Source organism: Corythoichthys intestinalis, chromosome 2 (genome assembly GCF_030265065.1).
Source record: "Corythoichthys intestinalis isolate RoL2023-P3 chromosome 2, ASM3026506v1, whole genome shotgun sequence".
NCBI classification, from domain to species: Eukaryota; Metazoa; Chordata; class Actinopteri; order Syngnathiformes; family Syngnathidae; genus Corythoichthys; species Corythoichthys intestinalis.
The window spans coordinates 36413718-36429596 of record NC_080396.1 but is presented as its reverse complement, the minus strand read 5'-3'; the positions used below and the strand labels follow the sequence as shown (position 1 = coordinate 36429596).

Here is a 15879-nt window from a genome sequence, read left to right as displayed (position 1 = left end):
TCAAAGTACAAAAGGTGGATAGAGATGATTATCTAATGGAAATTAGCATGAGGCACACCCATTATAAGCAGAGACGACTTTGGGTGTGTGTCTAGGTACTTTACCATTTCTGAATTGCTGATTTTTGTAAATCTCATGGGAATATATTTACACATGAGCATCTGATACAAAAGGTTACTTGGGGCGTTTCACACTTGTCGCGTTTCATCGTGCCGCATGAGGGTCAGTTTGCTCAGCGCGTGATGGACTGCAAGTTAGTGCGCATGTGTAATCCTTGAACGCGCATGCCAAAAAAGCAGATGACGAATAATCGGAATTGTGCATGAAGACTTTTGGTCTGAACCTAGCCTAAGTCGCGAGACACACTTATGATGCATTATAGTTGCTTTTACTTTTCTTACACTGCCTCAAAGTTGCATTTGCAACAAGATCACAGCCGTACTATGTGGAGACCAATTGGGGAAACAGGGCTACAGCAACTAATAGATTGAATTGATCCATCCATCCATCCATTATCTTCCGCTGTAATTGAACTAAAACTGTGATACAGTCGCAAATGCAACTTTGAAGCACCATGTGCATGTACTCACTTGCCTAATTCCTGGCCAATTAGAGTACATATGAGTCGCGCGCGAGCACACACACAAATACATATATATATATATATATATATATATATATATATATATATATATATATATATATATATATATATATATACAGGGTTGCACATAAGTGGTCCGCATGCGCGCATGCGTACTGGACGTAGACAAACGCGCTGGCCCTCAACGGCTTCCATACGCTTTTGCGTACCGATGGCTGACCACTGTTGTAGGAAAGCCCCATTGTGAGTGTGTGTGCGTCAGTTTAATTGTTGCTGCGCTGGCCCTTTAAGAAAGCGAAGCGCGCATGATTCACTTTCTCTCCTCCCTTCATTGAAGCGCACGAGGTACTTTCTCTCCTCCCTTGACTGGCGTGTGCACAAGTTACTTCTCTCCTCCTTTCACGGCGTGCAGTACGTTCTAAAGCTGCTGTCCTGCTTGTTTGCCATCCGAATGTTGTGTGTGAATGAGAGAGGTGGGTATAGACCCTACCCACCGACGTCACAAAACCACGTGCTCGCTGTATGGTTCCGCCCACTTGTCCGTCAATTTGTCTCTGTATTAGCATTGGTTTCAATTGATCGAGGAATTTAAAATGCATTTCATGGAAGACCCGGTGCTTTCTGATGCCGTAAACTCACTGGATGTGTTGCATAAAAGGCGTTATGTGGAAAAGCTTCGTTCTATACAGTCGCCAGATCCATATTTGATGCCCAAATCGATGTTTTTCGACCCACTGTCTTCGCCCTGTCTGCCTGACATCTGCTACGCTGATATTTACAATTATCTTGTCCACACAAAATCAGCCTATTCTCACGAAAATTTGAAAAACTTCAAGAGCTTGGAGGCTTATAAATACTTCGTTGCTGGTTGGGTGAAACAGGTCCTCGTCCACGAAAATTCGGCAGGAATGTATCTTGTGCTTGGAAAGGTGAGTTACGAAATTTTCAATTCAAAATCTTTTGTTATTGCTAACATCCACTGTCAAGTCTAATGTATTTCATGTCGTTTGTCAATGGAGTTAAGGCTTTTAATGTTTATATGGTTTAGCGATAGCACTCTCACTACATACATACGTGTATGTTGTCGGCGATTAGCCTAGCAATGATCTTAATTGTGGTTATTTGTCAGCCCAAAACCCTCTAAGTATATCTTAAATGCATCTTACCGGATATAAAATGACTACTACATAGTCTGTGGTGATTTTTTGGTGCCCAGTTTTCACGTCGAATTGCAGCCGTCCATTTCGCTCTCCTCTTTGGATCCCTCGGAATACGGTAAAACTTCAAGTCTCTCCTTCCATCTTCTCTGTTAGTGCAACCAACAGCCACACACGCCTTCACCATTTTGATTATTAATGTTAAGGAGCAGAAAAACACGCCGTAAATAGGAGGAATGTACGTAGCCGTAACAGGTTAACACTATGTTTTGATGGACAATTGGGCGGTACCATTCAGGAGAGCGGAGTTGTGACGTCACGTGGGTAGGGTCTATAGTGTAAAATACTTTGGCAGTTGACTTACCTGTTTAGGGTCCATTGCATTTGTTAGGCGCCACGAGCTAACCGCTAGCCGCCGAGAGCTAGCCGCCGAGCGCTAGCCGCTAAGCGCTAATGCTAATCGGTAGCCCTTTTGGCTACATTGTGAAGGCTAAGAGTTTTGTTGTTGCCAATTCATATATCAATATTGTTGTTTACTTTCCTGCTTAATGTATATGATCATTATTGTTAATAATTAGCATTTTATTCATTACAAAAGCAGTGTATTACATTTATATTTAATGTTTTTCCTGTTAATTTAGATATACATTTATACAGTATCTTTTATAGGCTATATTATTTTTCTGACATTTATATGGTTATCCTGTATTTTCAGAAACCACAACACAGCTCAAAGTGAATTGCATTCTCCAATTCATCATCAATAAAAGGAATTGAACCTGAACATCCTCCGTCGATTCTCTAACCGGAGTCACAACTCCATAGCGTCGCCGGCTTTACACAACACACCCACAGAGGGATCACCATTCAAATTAGCTCTCTATTTCAACTGTAATTGCGGCGGCCACGAGAAAATAACTTCTCAAAATGTCGAAGAGGCAGGCCACACTGAGTAATTACTTCCGTGTTCCCCCACCCCCGTCAAAAGACAGACAGACGACAGAGACGTCACCGGAGCTACCGAAAAAAAAGACTTTTGCTGAAAAGTGGCTACAGGAGGTACCATGGCTAGAAGCAAATGATGTTCGCACGGAAATGCGGTACAAAATGTGCCATGAGAATCCCAATGTCGCCGAGAAGAGCAGCGCATTTTATGTAGGGTCAAAGAATTTCAGCCATCCAAACTTTGAAAAGCACGAAAAAAACAGAGCATGTGGCAATTAAGCAAACTATCGATGTCAAACAGGACCCCACTCGCCCTATGGACAAGTGGCGGAATAGGGCGGAATAAAGGTAATGAACAGCGACATGCACTGACAAACGTGTTTTTGCTCGCATTTTACAAAGCTAAACATGCACGTTCAATGAGGTCTTATGAGGAGGACATCCCACTTTTAAAAAGGCTTGGAGTTAATGTGGGAGCCGCATAGTACCCTTTATTTTGAATTGGTGCTTTTTATTCCTTTACATTTCACTTCAAAGAAATAGCAATTTTGTTGTGCCAGTTGATGTTAATCAAGCATTAATTGTTAATATAATTAATTAAAGTTAATTGGCTCTAAGTAAAGCTTGTCACAAATTTATCGCATCAGGCGGGTCGGCTCTCAAGCTCAATGAGGACCAAGTCACATCTCCAGGTCCTCCTCTGAGAACCTGGGCAAAAAAATTATGTGCACCCCTGTGTGTATATATATATATATATATATATATACACAGTAATACCTCAGCTCACGAACATAATTGGTTCACATAAAGTGTGTGTAAGGCGAAAAGTTCGTCTTCCGAACATTTATTTCCCATAAGAAACCATTAAAATGAGAATAATCCCTTCCCAGGTCCCCATAAAACATAATTTTCTACTAAATAAGCCTTAAAACGACACAAAAACATACCTTATTTTCTTTAATGTCATCTTAGGCTTAACACTAGCCTGTGGTGGGGTCTTTTTCGGTCCCATAATAGCAAAAGTACACTCAATATGGTCCAAAATGTCTATCAAACACAAACCATGTCTGCACTCAACGAAAGGGAGGGGACGAACTGGGACGCCGTGAGCGTGCGTCAGCTTCTCTTGGCGCTGTTCGACCGCGTGGTTTGGTTCGTCCGCCGAAAACTAGTTCGTCAGCAGAGACTATATGCTCGCGAATTTAATGTTCTTGAGGCGAAAAGTTCGTGAGCTTAAGCGTTCGTGAGCTGAGGTATCACTGTATATAGATCATTATATAGGTATGTGTTGTCTTAGAATATATATTATTTGTATTCAGACAGTGAAAGAAATAATGGAAAAAAACATTTCCACTGTGTATGAAAACGGTTTACGTGAATGTAGTATACATATACAGTGTATAAACTGTTTATGTATTGTATCAATGGTCGCGCATGGCATTTGTTTACATTTTAAACCGGTGTTCTGAAATTCTTCCCCGCTCTTGAAGACATCTACCAATGCGCAGTGTGCATGCGCACATCGGTTAAAGCAGTGAGTACTTACCATTTTAATTCAAATTGAGTCTCATTTGACATTTTCATTGCCTCAAAATACTTTGGGCGTGTCTTCTCATCATAGCTTTTAAGCACTGTGTGCTTTCTTGTGGTAGTTTTAAAGCTGTTGACCACATTAGTCACGTAGTCTATGTATGTATACCGCTCTCGTTTGATATATTACTATATGTAAGTATTTTCTTAAGGTATTTTAGTACGTTCTTTCTGTACGCATCTAAACAAAACAAGCTAAAAGCACTCCGGCTGTCAAATTCGCCTCAGGTAGGAGGTTTCGCACATGTATGACATTTTGGCAGAACACCGAGAATGCTGCCTTCTGAACACAAACACAAAAAGAAAACAGCTGTATCGATTTTGAACAATGTCTTCTACAATATAAATGATCGTTACCGGGTTACTTGCATTTGAGTTGACCCATCATTTAAACTTTCATCTGCATTTGCAAAATATAATCTAGCAAGTTTTGCACCGAGGCGAGCAAAGCCTCACTTTTTTTATTTCAATGTCAGAACTGAAATTTTAAAATCTGAATTATCCCAGAAGATTGTGTGTGTTGTAAAGTGCATGTAGTGCATCTCACCAAAGGAGTTTCAAAGTACGGCGTGGGTGAAGGGGCCCAGGTAGGGGGCACAATACCATAGACTGGGTACTGTTGCTGGGGGTAGACGTGCTGCATGTAGAGAGGGGAGCTGTACTGGGAATGGCTCTGAGTCTGCTGGGAGTAAAGGCTGCTCTCCATGCTACGGTAGCCATTCTTTGCAAAGAATGTGTTGATGGCTTTTATCCTGGCCTGTGAATATGTCACGGCGGTTTGAAATAAAATGTAAATATAGGTCGAGGGGAAGAAAAAGAAACCGAGGGAAAAAAACAACATCAAAAAATTGTTCAAAAAGGAAAAAACAGTAAAAATAGACAAGACAAAATAGTTTTACTCACCATTATGGGTTTTCCCTGAAATGTTTTAACTTCCTCTCGCAAGTACTCATAAGCCTGGGGACAAAGTAGAACTCAAATTAAATTACTTAAAAAAAAAATAATAAAAAAATAAAAATAATAATAAAAAAAAACCAAGTGTTGTCATTAAGATTATGGTTCTGTGTCTACATTACAATATAAACCTCTATTTTTATTTTGATGCATGTGATTTTGGCCTAAGAGCTGTTGCTTCACTATTGGTGTCCAAGATGGTAACAGTGCTAATATGGTGATTGTTATGTTAACCTGGTCATTTGTGAGCAGAGTTCAACAAACAAAGCGTGCGCGATGAATACACATACCAAGAGCAAATGAATACGTGAGTTTGTCCTCAACCACAGTGACTTGAGACACCCTACACTTCTGGAGCTACACACTGAATGAATCGCAAATGAAACCCTACACTGCTGTAGCTACATCTTGTATGAATAGTAAATGAAGGTTAATGTGACTACAGAAACTACTTTGCTGTAACTTGTTTAAATTATCCTGAAATACTCAATGTACATATACAGTGGTACCTCAACATACAAAGTTAATTCGTTTGAGGACCTTGTTTATAAGTCGAAATGGTCGTATGTCGAGCAGGATTTTCCCATAAGAATACATTATAATTCCATTCATTCCACAGCCCGAAAACCTACACTAACTTCTCAATAAATATTGATGTTACTATTGCAAATATCAATTACAAAGAGGAAAACAAACATTATGAATAAAAATCGGAATAACAATATAATAATAGCAATAATAAAAATAATACCTGTCATAATGTAACAAACCAGGTTCTAATGTGGCGAATGTGTTTGCGTGGTGTATCTGAACGCATCGTGTGGCTGAGTGAGCCTTTTTAATTTCAATTTCACTTTGTTTACTTGCTGTGGGGTACAGTAGGCACGAGTTGATGGAATAAATCATTAGAAACATGACGAAGCTGGCAATTTCTTTAGCGATGTTACCACAATAATAATTGCCACCTTAACTTATAAAGACTGGCGAACGGAGGAGGACCGTCATAGACAGTCTGTATTGTTGAGCGAGGCATATCATGGATGCGCACCCCACGCTCATATTTTTCAATTATATCTACATGTCAATGGTAACGGTAAGCATCACCTTTTATCCTTTTTTTCCACCACCTGCACTAGCATTGCTGGAACCTATGTTGATTCTTCACACAAGAAAATCTGCCATGCGTCCAGCTTGCGGGAAAACAAAAACTGCATTGCTGTCATAGATCGTCGTATTTAGAGCATGCATTAGTCGTAGAAACATTTGGTGAGTCAAATTTTACGTCGGATGTCGAAAAGATCGTGTGTCGAAGTGATCGTAATATAGAGCTGAAACGAATACTCGAGCAACTCAAGTAACTCGAGTTTAAAAACTCATCCGAGTAATTTTATTCACCTCGAGGAATCGTTTAATTTTGCCAGCTCTAAGCATCACGTTTTGCCAAGACTACTTTTAATGCGGGACAACGCGCTGACGTCACGTGCGTAGAGGAAGAAGCAATTAAAAAAAAAAAAAAAGAAAAAAAAAAAAAAAAAACTTACCGCAGCCGACAGCCACTACAAACTACGCCGACGTTGCTAAAAACTATGCCCGCATGATGCTAGTGGCAGGTAATGTCCGATGCGTCTCAAAGATATCGCATGCATTTAGGACTAGATGAGAAATGACAGACTCAGCCACGTCTAGGCAGCATTAGTAAACAGCCGCCATCTTTAAGCAGTAGACTTCTCATCGCTAATAAATATAACGTTACTGTCACTTGCTCACGTACCGTTAGCCCTTCGGAGGACTAGGTTTCTATTGATTATGAACACTGTCGATGCGTGGCTAACGTGTCTTACATACAGGCTTTATTTAATCTGTAAAAACACAGCGCTGTAGAGTGATGAGGGTGTAAAATTAAAGCATAATAAAGCTAACTGTCAGTTTTAGCTCAGTAGTCATTGCTGAATAAAACACCAAGTAGCACTGGTCCCTAATGTGCTCCAATACAGCAGGTATCATACATTTATTTTGAACACTGCAAAAACTCAAAATCCTGTCAGTACTTACAGTTTAGACTAACTTATAACTTAACTAGAACTTAAAAATAGCTTGACACAAATGGAAATTAAATTGAAACACGTGGGAAAAACACGTAGCTTTCAAGTGATGTGTGTTATCAAGCGTAATTACATTTTTAGGTAAGAAATATGTTTTTTTTTTTTTTTTAATAAGATCTAGAAGTTTTTTGAGTGAAAGTCATTTTTTTTTCTACTCACATCTTAGATGCAATTGTTTGCTCTTCAACAATGTACATTAAAAATAAAGACATTGATTGACTGAAAATGGTTCAATATTGGATTAAATGTCTTTTTTTCTCATGTATATTTATAATTGCTCTTTACCTAAAAGTTTTATCCGATTACTCGGTTAATCGATAGAATTTTCAGTCGATTACTCGATTACTGAAATATTCGATAGCTGCAGCCCTCGATCGTTTGTCGAGGATACCACTCGGTATAACAATTAATTGTACATTATATAATTGGGATGTCACATACACTAACAATGCGCAAAACTGTCTAAATTCCTTGAAAACTGGTTGCACTATCAGGTATTTTGAATGGTAATGCCCCCCTTAATATTTGTGATGTATTACCTCTGCCAGAAGGTGAACCCCACGGAATTCAGAGGTTATGTATTCCATTCTATCAGTATTTTTGTCAGCATGCTTGTTTTTTGGATAATTTAAGAATGCAGGATATGTTTGCATTGTTTCGATAATTTGATAAAGTATTAGCCCATTTTACTCAAATTTGTAAGGTAAGGTGCTGAGAAGAGAATAGGTGATGCAATTTTGGGGCATGAGGCAAAAGTAGAGTGGTATATGTCTATGCTATGAATTGGTCTTCTTAGTCTGCTCCTCCAGTTTTATCTGTACTCCTCTTCAATGCATTTGATTGTCTTTTATGTCAAAAGTGTTTCATGAATAAATGTAGAGAATATGTGTGATAGTTAACATAAAAATGTAAAATATATAAATAACACAATATCAGGATACACAATTGTAATGAAAAAAAAAACAGAACAAAATATTTACCTGTTGTGCATCGGTGTCAGACTGGAATGTGATGTACCAGTTGTTGTTGTGTGCAAATTCAACGCTAATCACCTTCGGACAGTTGGCGTTGATGAACAGTGACTCCACTTCCTTAAAAAAGATCACATTACAGAGCAGTGTTAATTTTGGCAGCAAAAAAAATTGTTTTTAAATTGCATCCCATCTTACACACTTCCAACTCATTTTTATATGTTGACAAAAACGGCATAACATTTTGTCATTAGGTTAGTCAGAAATCGCCACATTTCAGGAAAAAAAAGACTAAATTTACAAAAAATGTAGACCAAAACTAACTACCACAGATTATGAGTCATCTCACATTGCAAAACCAAACCATCTCAGTTTCATTTTTCTTCGATTGCAAAACACATTTACCTCCACAGGTGTGGTCTCAGGGACCTCCCGCAGAATTATAATACACCGTTTGTGGTTGGGTCGCACTTTCTCCCCCTTCTCGTCGACTTGGACCATTGGCGATGCTGGAGGGATACATCATCAATTCAGATCTTCTTAAACATTTTAGTGTGAAACATGCCACCTACATCTCAACACATCCAAAATGAGGTCCATGTCACTTGTGAGAACCTTGATGCCATCCATGCTGGCAATGGTCCAAATGGGTACAAACTGGTCACTGTCCATCTGGGACATTAAGTATAGATCCTTTGAGAGGTTCTCTCTGAATAAAACAACAACAACAACAACATTGTTTTTCATTTTCAGACTGGACCCTAACGAATGAGACCTTTTCTGATTAGGTAACTCTTACCTTGAAAAATAAAACTCTAGCTCTTTTTTCAGAGACTCACGTAGATTCTCGGATGTAAGTGGTTGATCTTCTGATTTGGCATCTATAATAATGCAAAAAAATGTGCGCAATGGTGAACAAGTAGGATTATTATTGACCTCATGCATTTTATTTTTTAGTGTTATCTCACAAAACATATAAAATAGCTAGTTGGTGACAAAAAGCCTCTAAGACTATCGGCATAAATCCTCAAAATAACAAATGATTTTTAACGATTGTGAAAAGGTTAGTGTCAGCCAATTAAATCAGTGAACCCTATTTCTAACAAAGACTCAACAAGTAGTAAAAATCTTTATAGGACACTCATTTAACTCATTGGCTGCCATTAAGGGAACTAGATGTCCAATCCTATTTGACTAGGAGGACTAGCAGCAATCATTCGCTAGCACTGCCAACTTTTACCAGTCAAAAAGGATTAGATGTCTGGTGCCATCAATAGCGCTGAAAGATGGGAATTCTATGCCAGCCATCCCAGTTACTCTCTCCGCCAATGCAAGCAATAAGTTCATTCATTTATTCGGCTTCCGTTCCATTTCTCCTCACGTGGGTCGTGGGGGTGCTGGAGCCTATAACAGCTAACTATGGGCAGTAGATGTGATGCAAGGACATAAATCTTTTTTTAAAGACCTTTGGTGTTGTTTGAAGGCATAAGCAGTATTTCTGTTTTACTCATTTTAATTGCATTTTTTTGTCTTATAAACATGTTGTTAATTTATATATATTTTTTTCATAGATCATTTGCATACCAAATGTTAATATTGTAGCCTACATGAAACAAAGTATGGGGTGGCATGGCTCAGTGGTAGTCCTTCCCCAACCCAGAGGTTGGGGGTTTGATTCCCTGCCGTAGTGACCTATTCTAAATATTCTTGACACTTGAACCCCATGTTGCTCCCAATGCTGGATCATTAGTAGGTAAATAAGCACATAGCGTCAAAGCGCTTTGAGTGCCTTGATGTTGGAAAGGCGCTATACAAGTGTAAGTCCACTTACCATCAATGTATGTGGACGGCTCGACACAGTTTTTATGGGGTTACAAAGTAAATTGACCTATTGCTTCAAAGTCATACTTGCTGTTTGTTACCTCCACCAGTAGGTGAGACCTACAAAAATTGGGTTTATGTATTCAGTTCCGTATGTCTGTATGTTTGTGAAGAACGATTACGGGGATTATTATCAAACTAGCAGCATATGTTTGTAATATGAAATGGAAATAAGACTAGATTTTGCGATAATGAAGTGTTTCTTATAGTATAAAAAAATTACTCTAATTATCTTTACTTCTGAGTTAGTAGCATAGGTCGAGGGTCGCCAACCTGTGTTTTGAGAGCCGCGTGTTACTCTTTAGCGCTGCCCTAGTGGGTCCCTGGAGCATTTTCAGAAATGTTTGAAAATGGAAAAAGACAATTGAGGGAAACAGTCTTTTTTTTATATGGTTTCGGTAGGAGGACAAAAATGACAATCTTATCGTTTTCCAATGCTGTAAAAATGTGTAGAATAAATATTAAATTTCAACATTTCTGTCAACGAAGATTTGCGTCATAGCCTGCGACCCACGTTTCGATCAGCAGGGCGGAATGCCAGGCATGTGGTTATTGTAAACAAACAGACAGACGAGTACCCAGTTGGGAGTGAGAGAAAAAGTGTAATTCCATTATTCTGAAGAACTTAGAGGAGCTCAAAAATAGATTTAGGAAGTGGATTACATGGCCAAACTCCACTACTGTGCTGCATGTTTTCTTGCAACCTGGGGGATAATAAAGCGTGGAAACCCGTTCACAGATGGCAAATACATGAAGGAGACATTGATCAACATATCAGAACACCTATTTGCAGACTTCAAAAACAAAACCGAGATAAGAAAATAAAAGACATAGCCAGATAAGGGGCATGTAATGCACGTTCCATTTTTTTTTTTTTTTTTTTTTTTTTGAAACCTCATAATAAAAACGACATCAAAAATCAGATTTCTTTCTTGCATTTCTATAATTTCATAAAAGCAATGAAACAATTCATTAATATTGTAATGAAGTTAAACTTGAGGGGGCATCATACAACAGAGAAGTCACGTGGTGCGTTGGATGCACTGCAGGGAAAATAAAAATTTAATCATGAAGGCTCATTATTTATTTTTAGCTGACTTAATCATTTTGATAATAGGCTAATATAGCTAATAAAGAGACATATGGCATGTGTTGCCTTCATTATTAGGCTTATTTAAGGCTTTTAATTTTTTTGCGGCTGGAGACATTTGTATTTTGTTTTTTATGTCCAATATGGCTCTTTCAACATTTTGGGTTGCCGACCCCTGCTTTAGTTGGAAAAGAATCGTTGAGGTGTACAGACGCTACACACCTCCTCTGCACTACACATCGTTGGGAACCCTTAATAAAACAAAATCTGTAAGTTTGCACGTTTTTACAGGGGGTCTGATATCATTTCGGTGTCTATTCTGTTTGTTGTCATTTATGTGAAACGAAGCAACACGTTTTTGTGCTAGGCTAAATTAGCCTCTTCATTTGATTTGCTCATAACAGAGCTGCTCTTCATGTGGCTTCTCCTTCGTGGTGTTCGGCAGCTATTTGTTCCGGGCGGAGGTCAGGGCATCGAAACTTGGAATTGAAATAAAAAAATTCGAACAGTTCCAGGAGAACCAGAGTGTTAGTCCCGGATCCCATTGATGCCCAACCCCACATGTACAATATTCATCCATACATCCATTCTCAACACCACTTAACATCATCAAGGGTCGCAGGGTGCTGGAGCCAGTCCCAGCTGACTTCGGGCAAAAAGTAGACTACACCCTAAACTGGTTGCCAGTCAGTCGTAGGGCACACACAGAGACAACCAACCATTTGCAATCACAAACACACTCTCTAAGTGGGAATCGATCCCAAGTATCCCGCGCTAAAGTCAGGTGACTGTACCAGTAGACCATCACTGACTTAAAATATTCCTGTAAATATTCATATTGCATTATTACAAATACTACGAATCAGTGTTTTCATTTACAAAGTTATATATGTAAGACTTAAAGATCTCAAGGATCAGTTATAATACAAATTGCTCCATTCATCCACTATCACTTAATCTTAACCCCATAAAAGAACATATGATGTCAAAACGATTTTAAATGCCATATATTTCCAAATCCATCTTGACATCTACTTGAATTATCACACTCTGCAAATTAACATGGGAACTTTCCAGAATGAAAATACAGCTGTCCTCAACTTGTAGTGGACTAAAACGTGCCTGTCAGGACGAACAACCCCGCGGGTCGTACCCTTGATACCCCTGATGTGCGGTAGTCGTCAAACCTGAGGTTCCTGCGGTGGAGAGCTTATCAGCGGAAAAGGCCAATTCTGGAGGGTCCATTCCATTGACCGCTATCTCCGCTTTTGCTGGGCTGCTGCTTTCATCTGAGCCTGGGAATCCCATATTGTACGGTTTGTAACCAGCACTTGATGGCTCTTCATAACCTGGAAAGCGTCACATACAGAAAAACAAGTGTAACTGATGCCTCAACTAAGCATTTTAAATCAGGGATGTCCCCGATCCGAACATGTGATCGCAAATCGGCCCAATTGGGTGATTTTTCAGGGTTTTTAATTTTTACAACAAAAAAATGGGGGTGAGGGGTGTTTCAGTGCTGAAAAGTAATCAAATAATCCAGAAATACAATGGCATTGCCAAAGGAAACAAAAATATTCTAAGTTTTATACCGGCAACACTCCCAGAAAAAGCGGAAGAGGAAGTAGTGTAAACAATACAGTACTGTAACATGTTTGGAACTTCTGTACAAAAAGACTTTTTCGGTATCGGATCGGGCCTCTGTATCGGCAGATTGTCAAAATCAGTTGACTCTGAATCGGGTGCAAAAATATCCGATCGGGACATCCCTATTTTAAGTCCCGTTGTCGCTACCGAGTCTCATAAGTGACTGTGGCACTAGATAAGGAAAAAATTTCAAATTGCAAATAGCTTTTACACAGAAAAATTCCTAAACCAAACATTATTGTCGACCAGACAAAGTCTGGAAAGCAATGAGTGCCATTGATTTAGTTGAAAACAATGCTGGGAAATTACATAAAGATTTAATAGATAGTTTTGCTTCCCATCAATCCTAAACTCACCATCGCTGAGGTCCGAAGGGGGCCAATGGGGACTGTTTGCCACCGCCTCACTTGAGGTCACAGGCATCTCCTGCCACACCTTAGCATTCGGATTCAAACTTGTGCCCTTTGAGGTGACCTTTAAGTAGAAAAAAAATGTTGTATGTATGTGGGCATGTGTGTGTTTATAGTTCATAAGTAGAAAATTCAATTGGGGGGGGGGGGGGGGGGGGTTTGAATAAAATGAGTGTTTAGAGAGCCTGTGATTCCAGGTTTGTTGCATTTTGTTTTCATATCAGGTTTATATAAAAAGGGGCACAAGCTATAACAGACAACTGAGGAACAAATTACTCATGAGCAGCTTCACAGTCCAATTCTCGCCCCTAGAAGAGATTTTCAAAAGTTTCATTAAACATTTACATCTTCAAAAAAAAAAAAAAAAACAGAACAATGCATGTTTATTAGGGTCTTTCAAGTTAATGAAAACATTAGCAACTAAGAGGTTGTATTAGAAAGAAATTCAAAGTTTCATTGGAAATGGTCTTTCAAGTCTTTGTGGCAGCACACTTATTTTATTTGTAATCACGATTTTGGCTACCATTGTTCAATAACCCTAATCGTAATTTAAATGTGCTGCCGCTACATTATCTGATCAAGGATTTTGACAATCAATAGTCACACAACCAAAAGTGGGCGAACACATTGTTAAGGACTCATTCAGCTGTCCCAAAAACTAGCAAGCACACCCTGCTGAGTCATGGTGATAGAAGAAATTACAGCAAAAACTGGAGATGAGGAACATCACGGTGAAGGCTTAGTCTCTGAAGGGTTATGAATTTGTTATCCAGACTTGTTTGACATCTAGGAGAAGTAATGTTAAACAAATGAGAAAATTATTCAGTTACAGCAACAATATTTGTATAACTTGTTTTATCAACATTCTGAACAACTTCCTAAACAGTTTTGTTCCCCACAAGTTTTTTCCTCCTGTGTTGTTGGGTGACAGCAACCTGTGTTAAGCTAAAGTTGATTAAAAAGCACAGTAATGTAGAGAAACTTATTTTCTGATGAAGGCGTCCACGTAATCTTTCATTTGCCAGCCTTGTGTTTACATAGTCAAACAGTTATAAAACCAAATTCCGAGGGCCTTGAAAGATAACTCAAAATGCTCTAAATCTGCCAGCGCTGTAGGTTTTTTCTTTTCAACTCAGCAATGGCAGTCAGTGAGTTCAAGGATCCCTTGACTGGGCTGAACATTGAATCTTATTTAGTCGGCATGTATGCAAACATTACGTCGGCACTAAATTCACCCCCCTCCAAAAAATTTTGTAGCAATTTAAGGGTGGGTTGTGACGACTTCAACACATTCTGGGATACCCATTTTAAGGCGATGACTGCTTTATTGACAAATCAGCCTGACGGCATCAATGAAGGAGACAACTGCAGTATTTACAGTACTATTGATTACTATTGTGCCAAGTCCTGTGTTTTTTTTCTGAACTAATTTGGAACATTTACGTAAACATGCCTGACAGATGCATTGTGAATGGGTGTAGTAGCAACACGCTAAAACTGTCGTGAAAACTGGGCTTCTTGAGTAAAAACGATTGGACCGTCAGAGCACATTTCAAAGACTTCCACTTTTAAGATGAAGTACTTTATTCAGAATTTGGAGTTATAAACACTCAAGCAGACTGCAATACCGATAAATAAAAAGCACCTTTGAGGTTCACGTCTTGCCCTTCCTAAAGGCAGTTAGAAAGGCAGACTTGACGTTCAAACAATAAAGAAAAGTAGAAAGACTTGCATTTTTATGCTGATGGATTGGGCTTTTAATTTGTTAACGGGAGATTCGGAATACAAAATCTCTGACTCAGGTCTAATACCGGAGTTCTTTTCCAAAGAAGACAGTTTTAAGAGAGTTCTAGTACATTGTATAGTATTAATGGCAGCTAGAGTCCGAAGAACATGAACAATTGTCACTTAAATTCATGTCCACATCTGTACTCATACTCATGTCAATCTGAAAATAACCAAGTTGGTACTCTATGCCCAGCACAGCCAAGAAACTGTGTGTGAGTGTCCTCTGAGTGCATTTGCTGACTTCCTCATTTCATAATTCTCTTTTAGTTAATTCTTACTGTTGAGTTTTATGTGGCTATCATTCAGTAGGGATTTTTGGTGATTATCGATTGCAGTTTTCGGACATTATAAGAAACGTTAGTTACATCTTTTACAACTTGAAAATGATTTCCAGTGACTACACTGACATCACACCACTGGACCCCAAAAGCAGTGGCGTCGCGCCTATTTGGGTGATGAGAAGTGGGTATTTTAGGGATGAATCATGATTTGAGTATTCATCAAAATGGATTGAATGAATGCCAATATGAATTTTCCAGAGAAAAAGGACCAAGTCACACCAACCAAAGTTTTACATAAAAAATAAGCCTGTCGCGATATGCAATACGTCAAATTATCGCACGGTAAATAAAAATGAGGGTGGTAATTTTCCGGCTGCGATTTATCGCCGCGTGCGTGCATTCATACATTTGTCCGTGCGTGTGCTGCGTGCACTCGGCAAACGTGTGTGTTGATTGCAT

At 39.0% G+C, this 15879-nt stretch overlaps 1 protein-coding gene across 2 annotated transcripts in view; it reads right to left on the bottom strand.

The window, feature by feature from the left end:
* Window positions 1-15879, bottom strand: part of larp4aa (La ribonucleoprotein 4Aa) — a 34551-nt gene that overhangs the window by 16086 nt on the left and 2586 nt on the right. For both annotated transcript variants that reach the window (XM_057825075.1, XM_057825084.1), the window contains exons 2-9: window positions 13298-13415; window positions 12482-12643; window positions 9123-9204; window positions 8896-9032; window positions 8729-8832; window positions 8333-8443; window positions 5200-5253; window positions 4844-5053 (exon numbers count right to left, since the gene is read on the bottom strand). In XM_057825075.1, the coding sequence (XP_057681058.1) occupies window positions 4844-5053; window positions 5200-5253; window positions 8333-8443; window positions 8729-8832; window positions 8896-9032; window positions 9123-9204; window positions 12482-12643; window positions 13298-13415 (978 nt within the window). The remainder of the gene's footprint in view (window positions 1-4843; window positions 5054-5199; window positions 5254-8332; window positions 8444-8728; window positions 8833-8895; window positions 9033-9122; window positions 9205-12481; window positions 12644-13297; window positions 13416-15879) is intronic.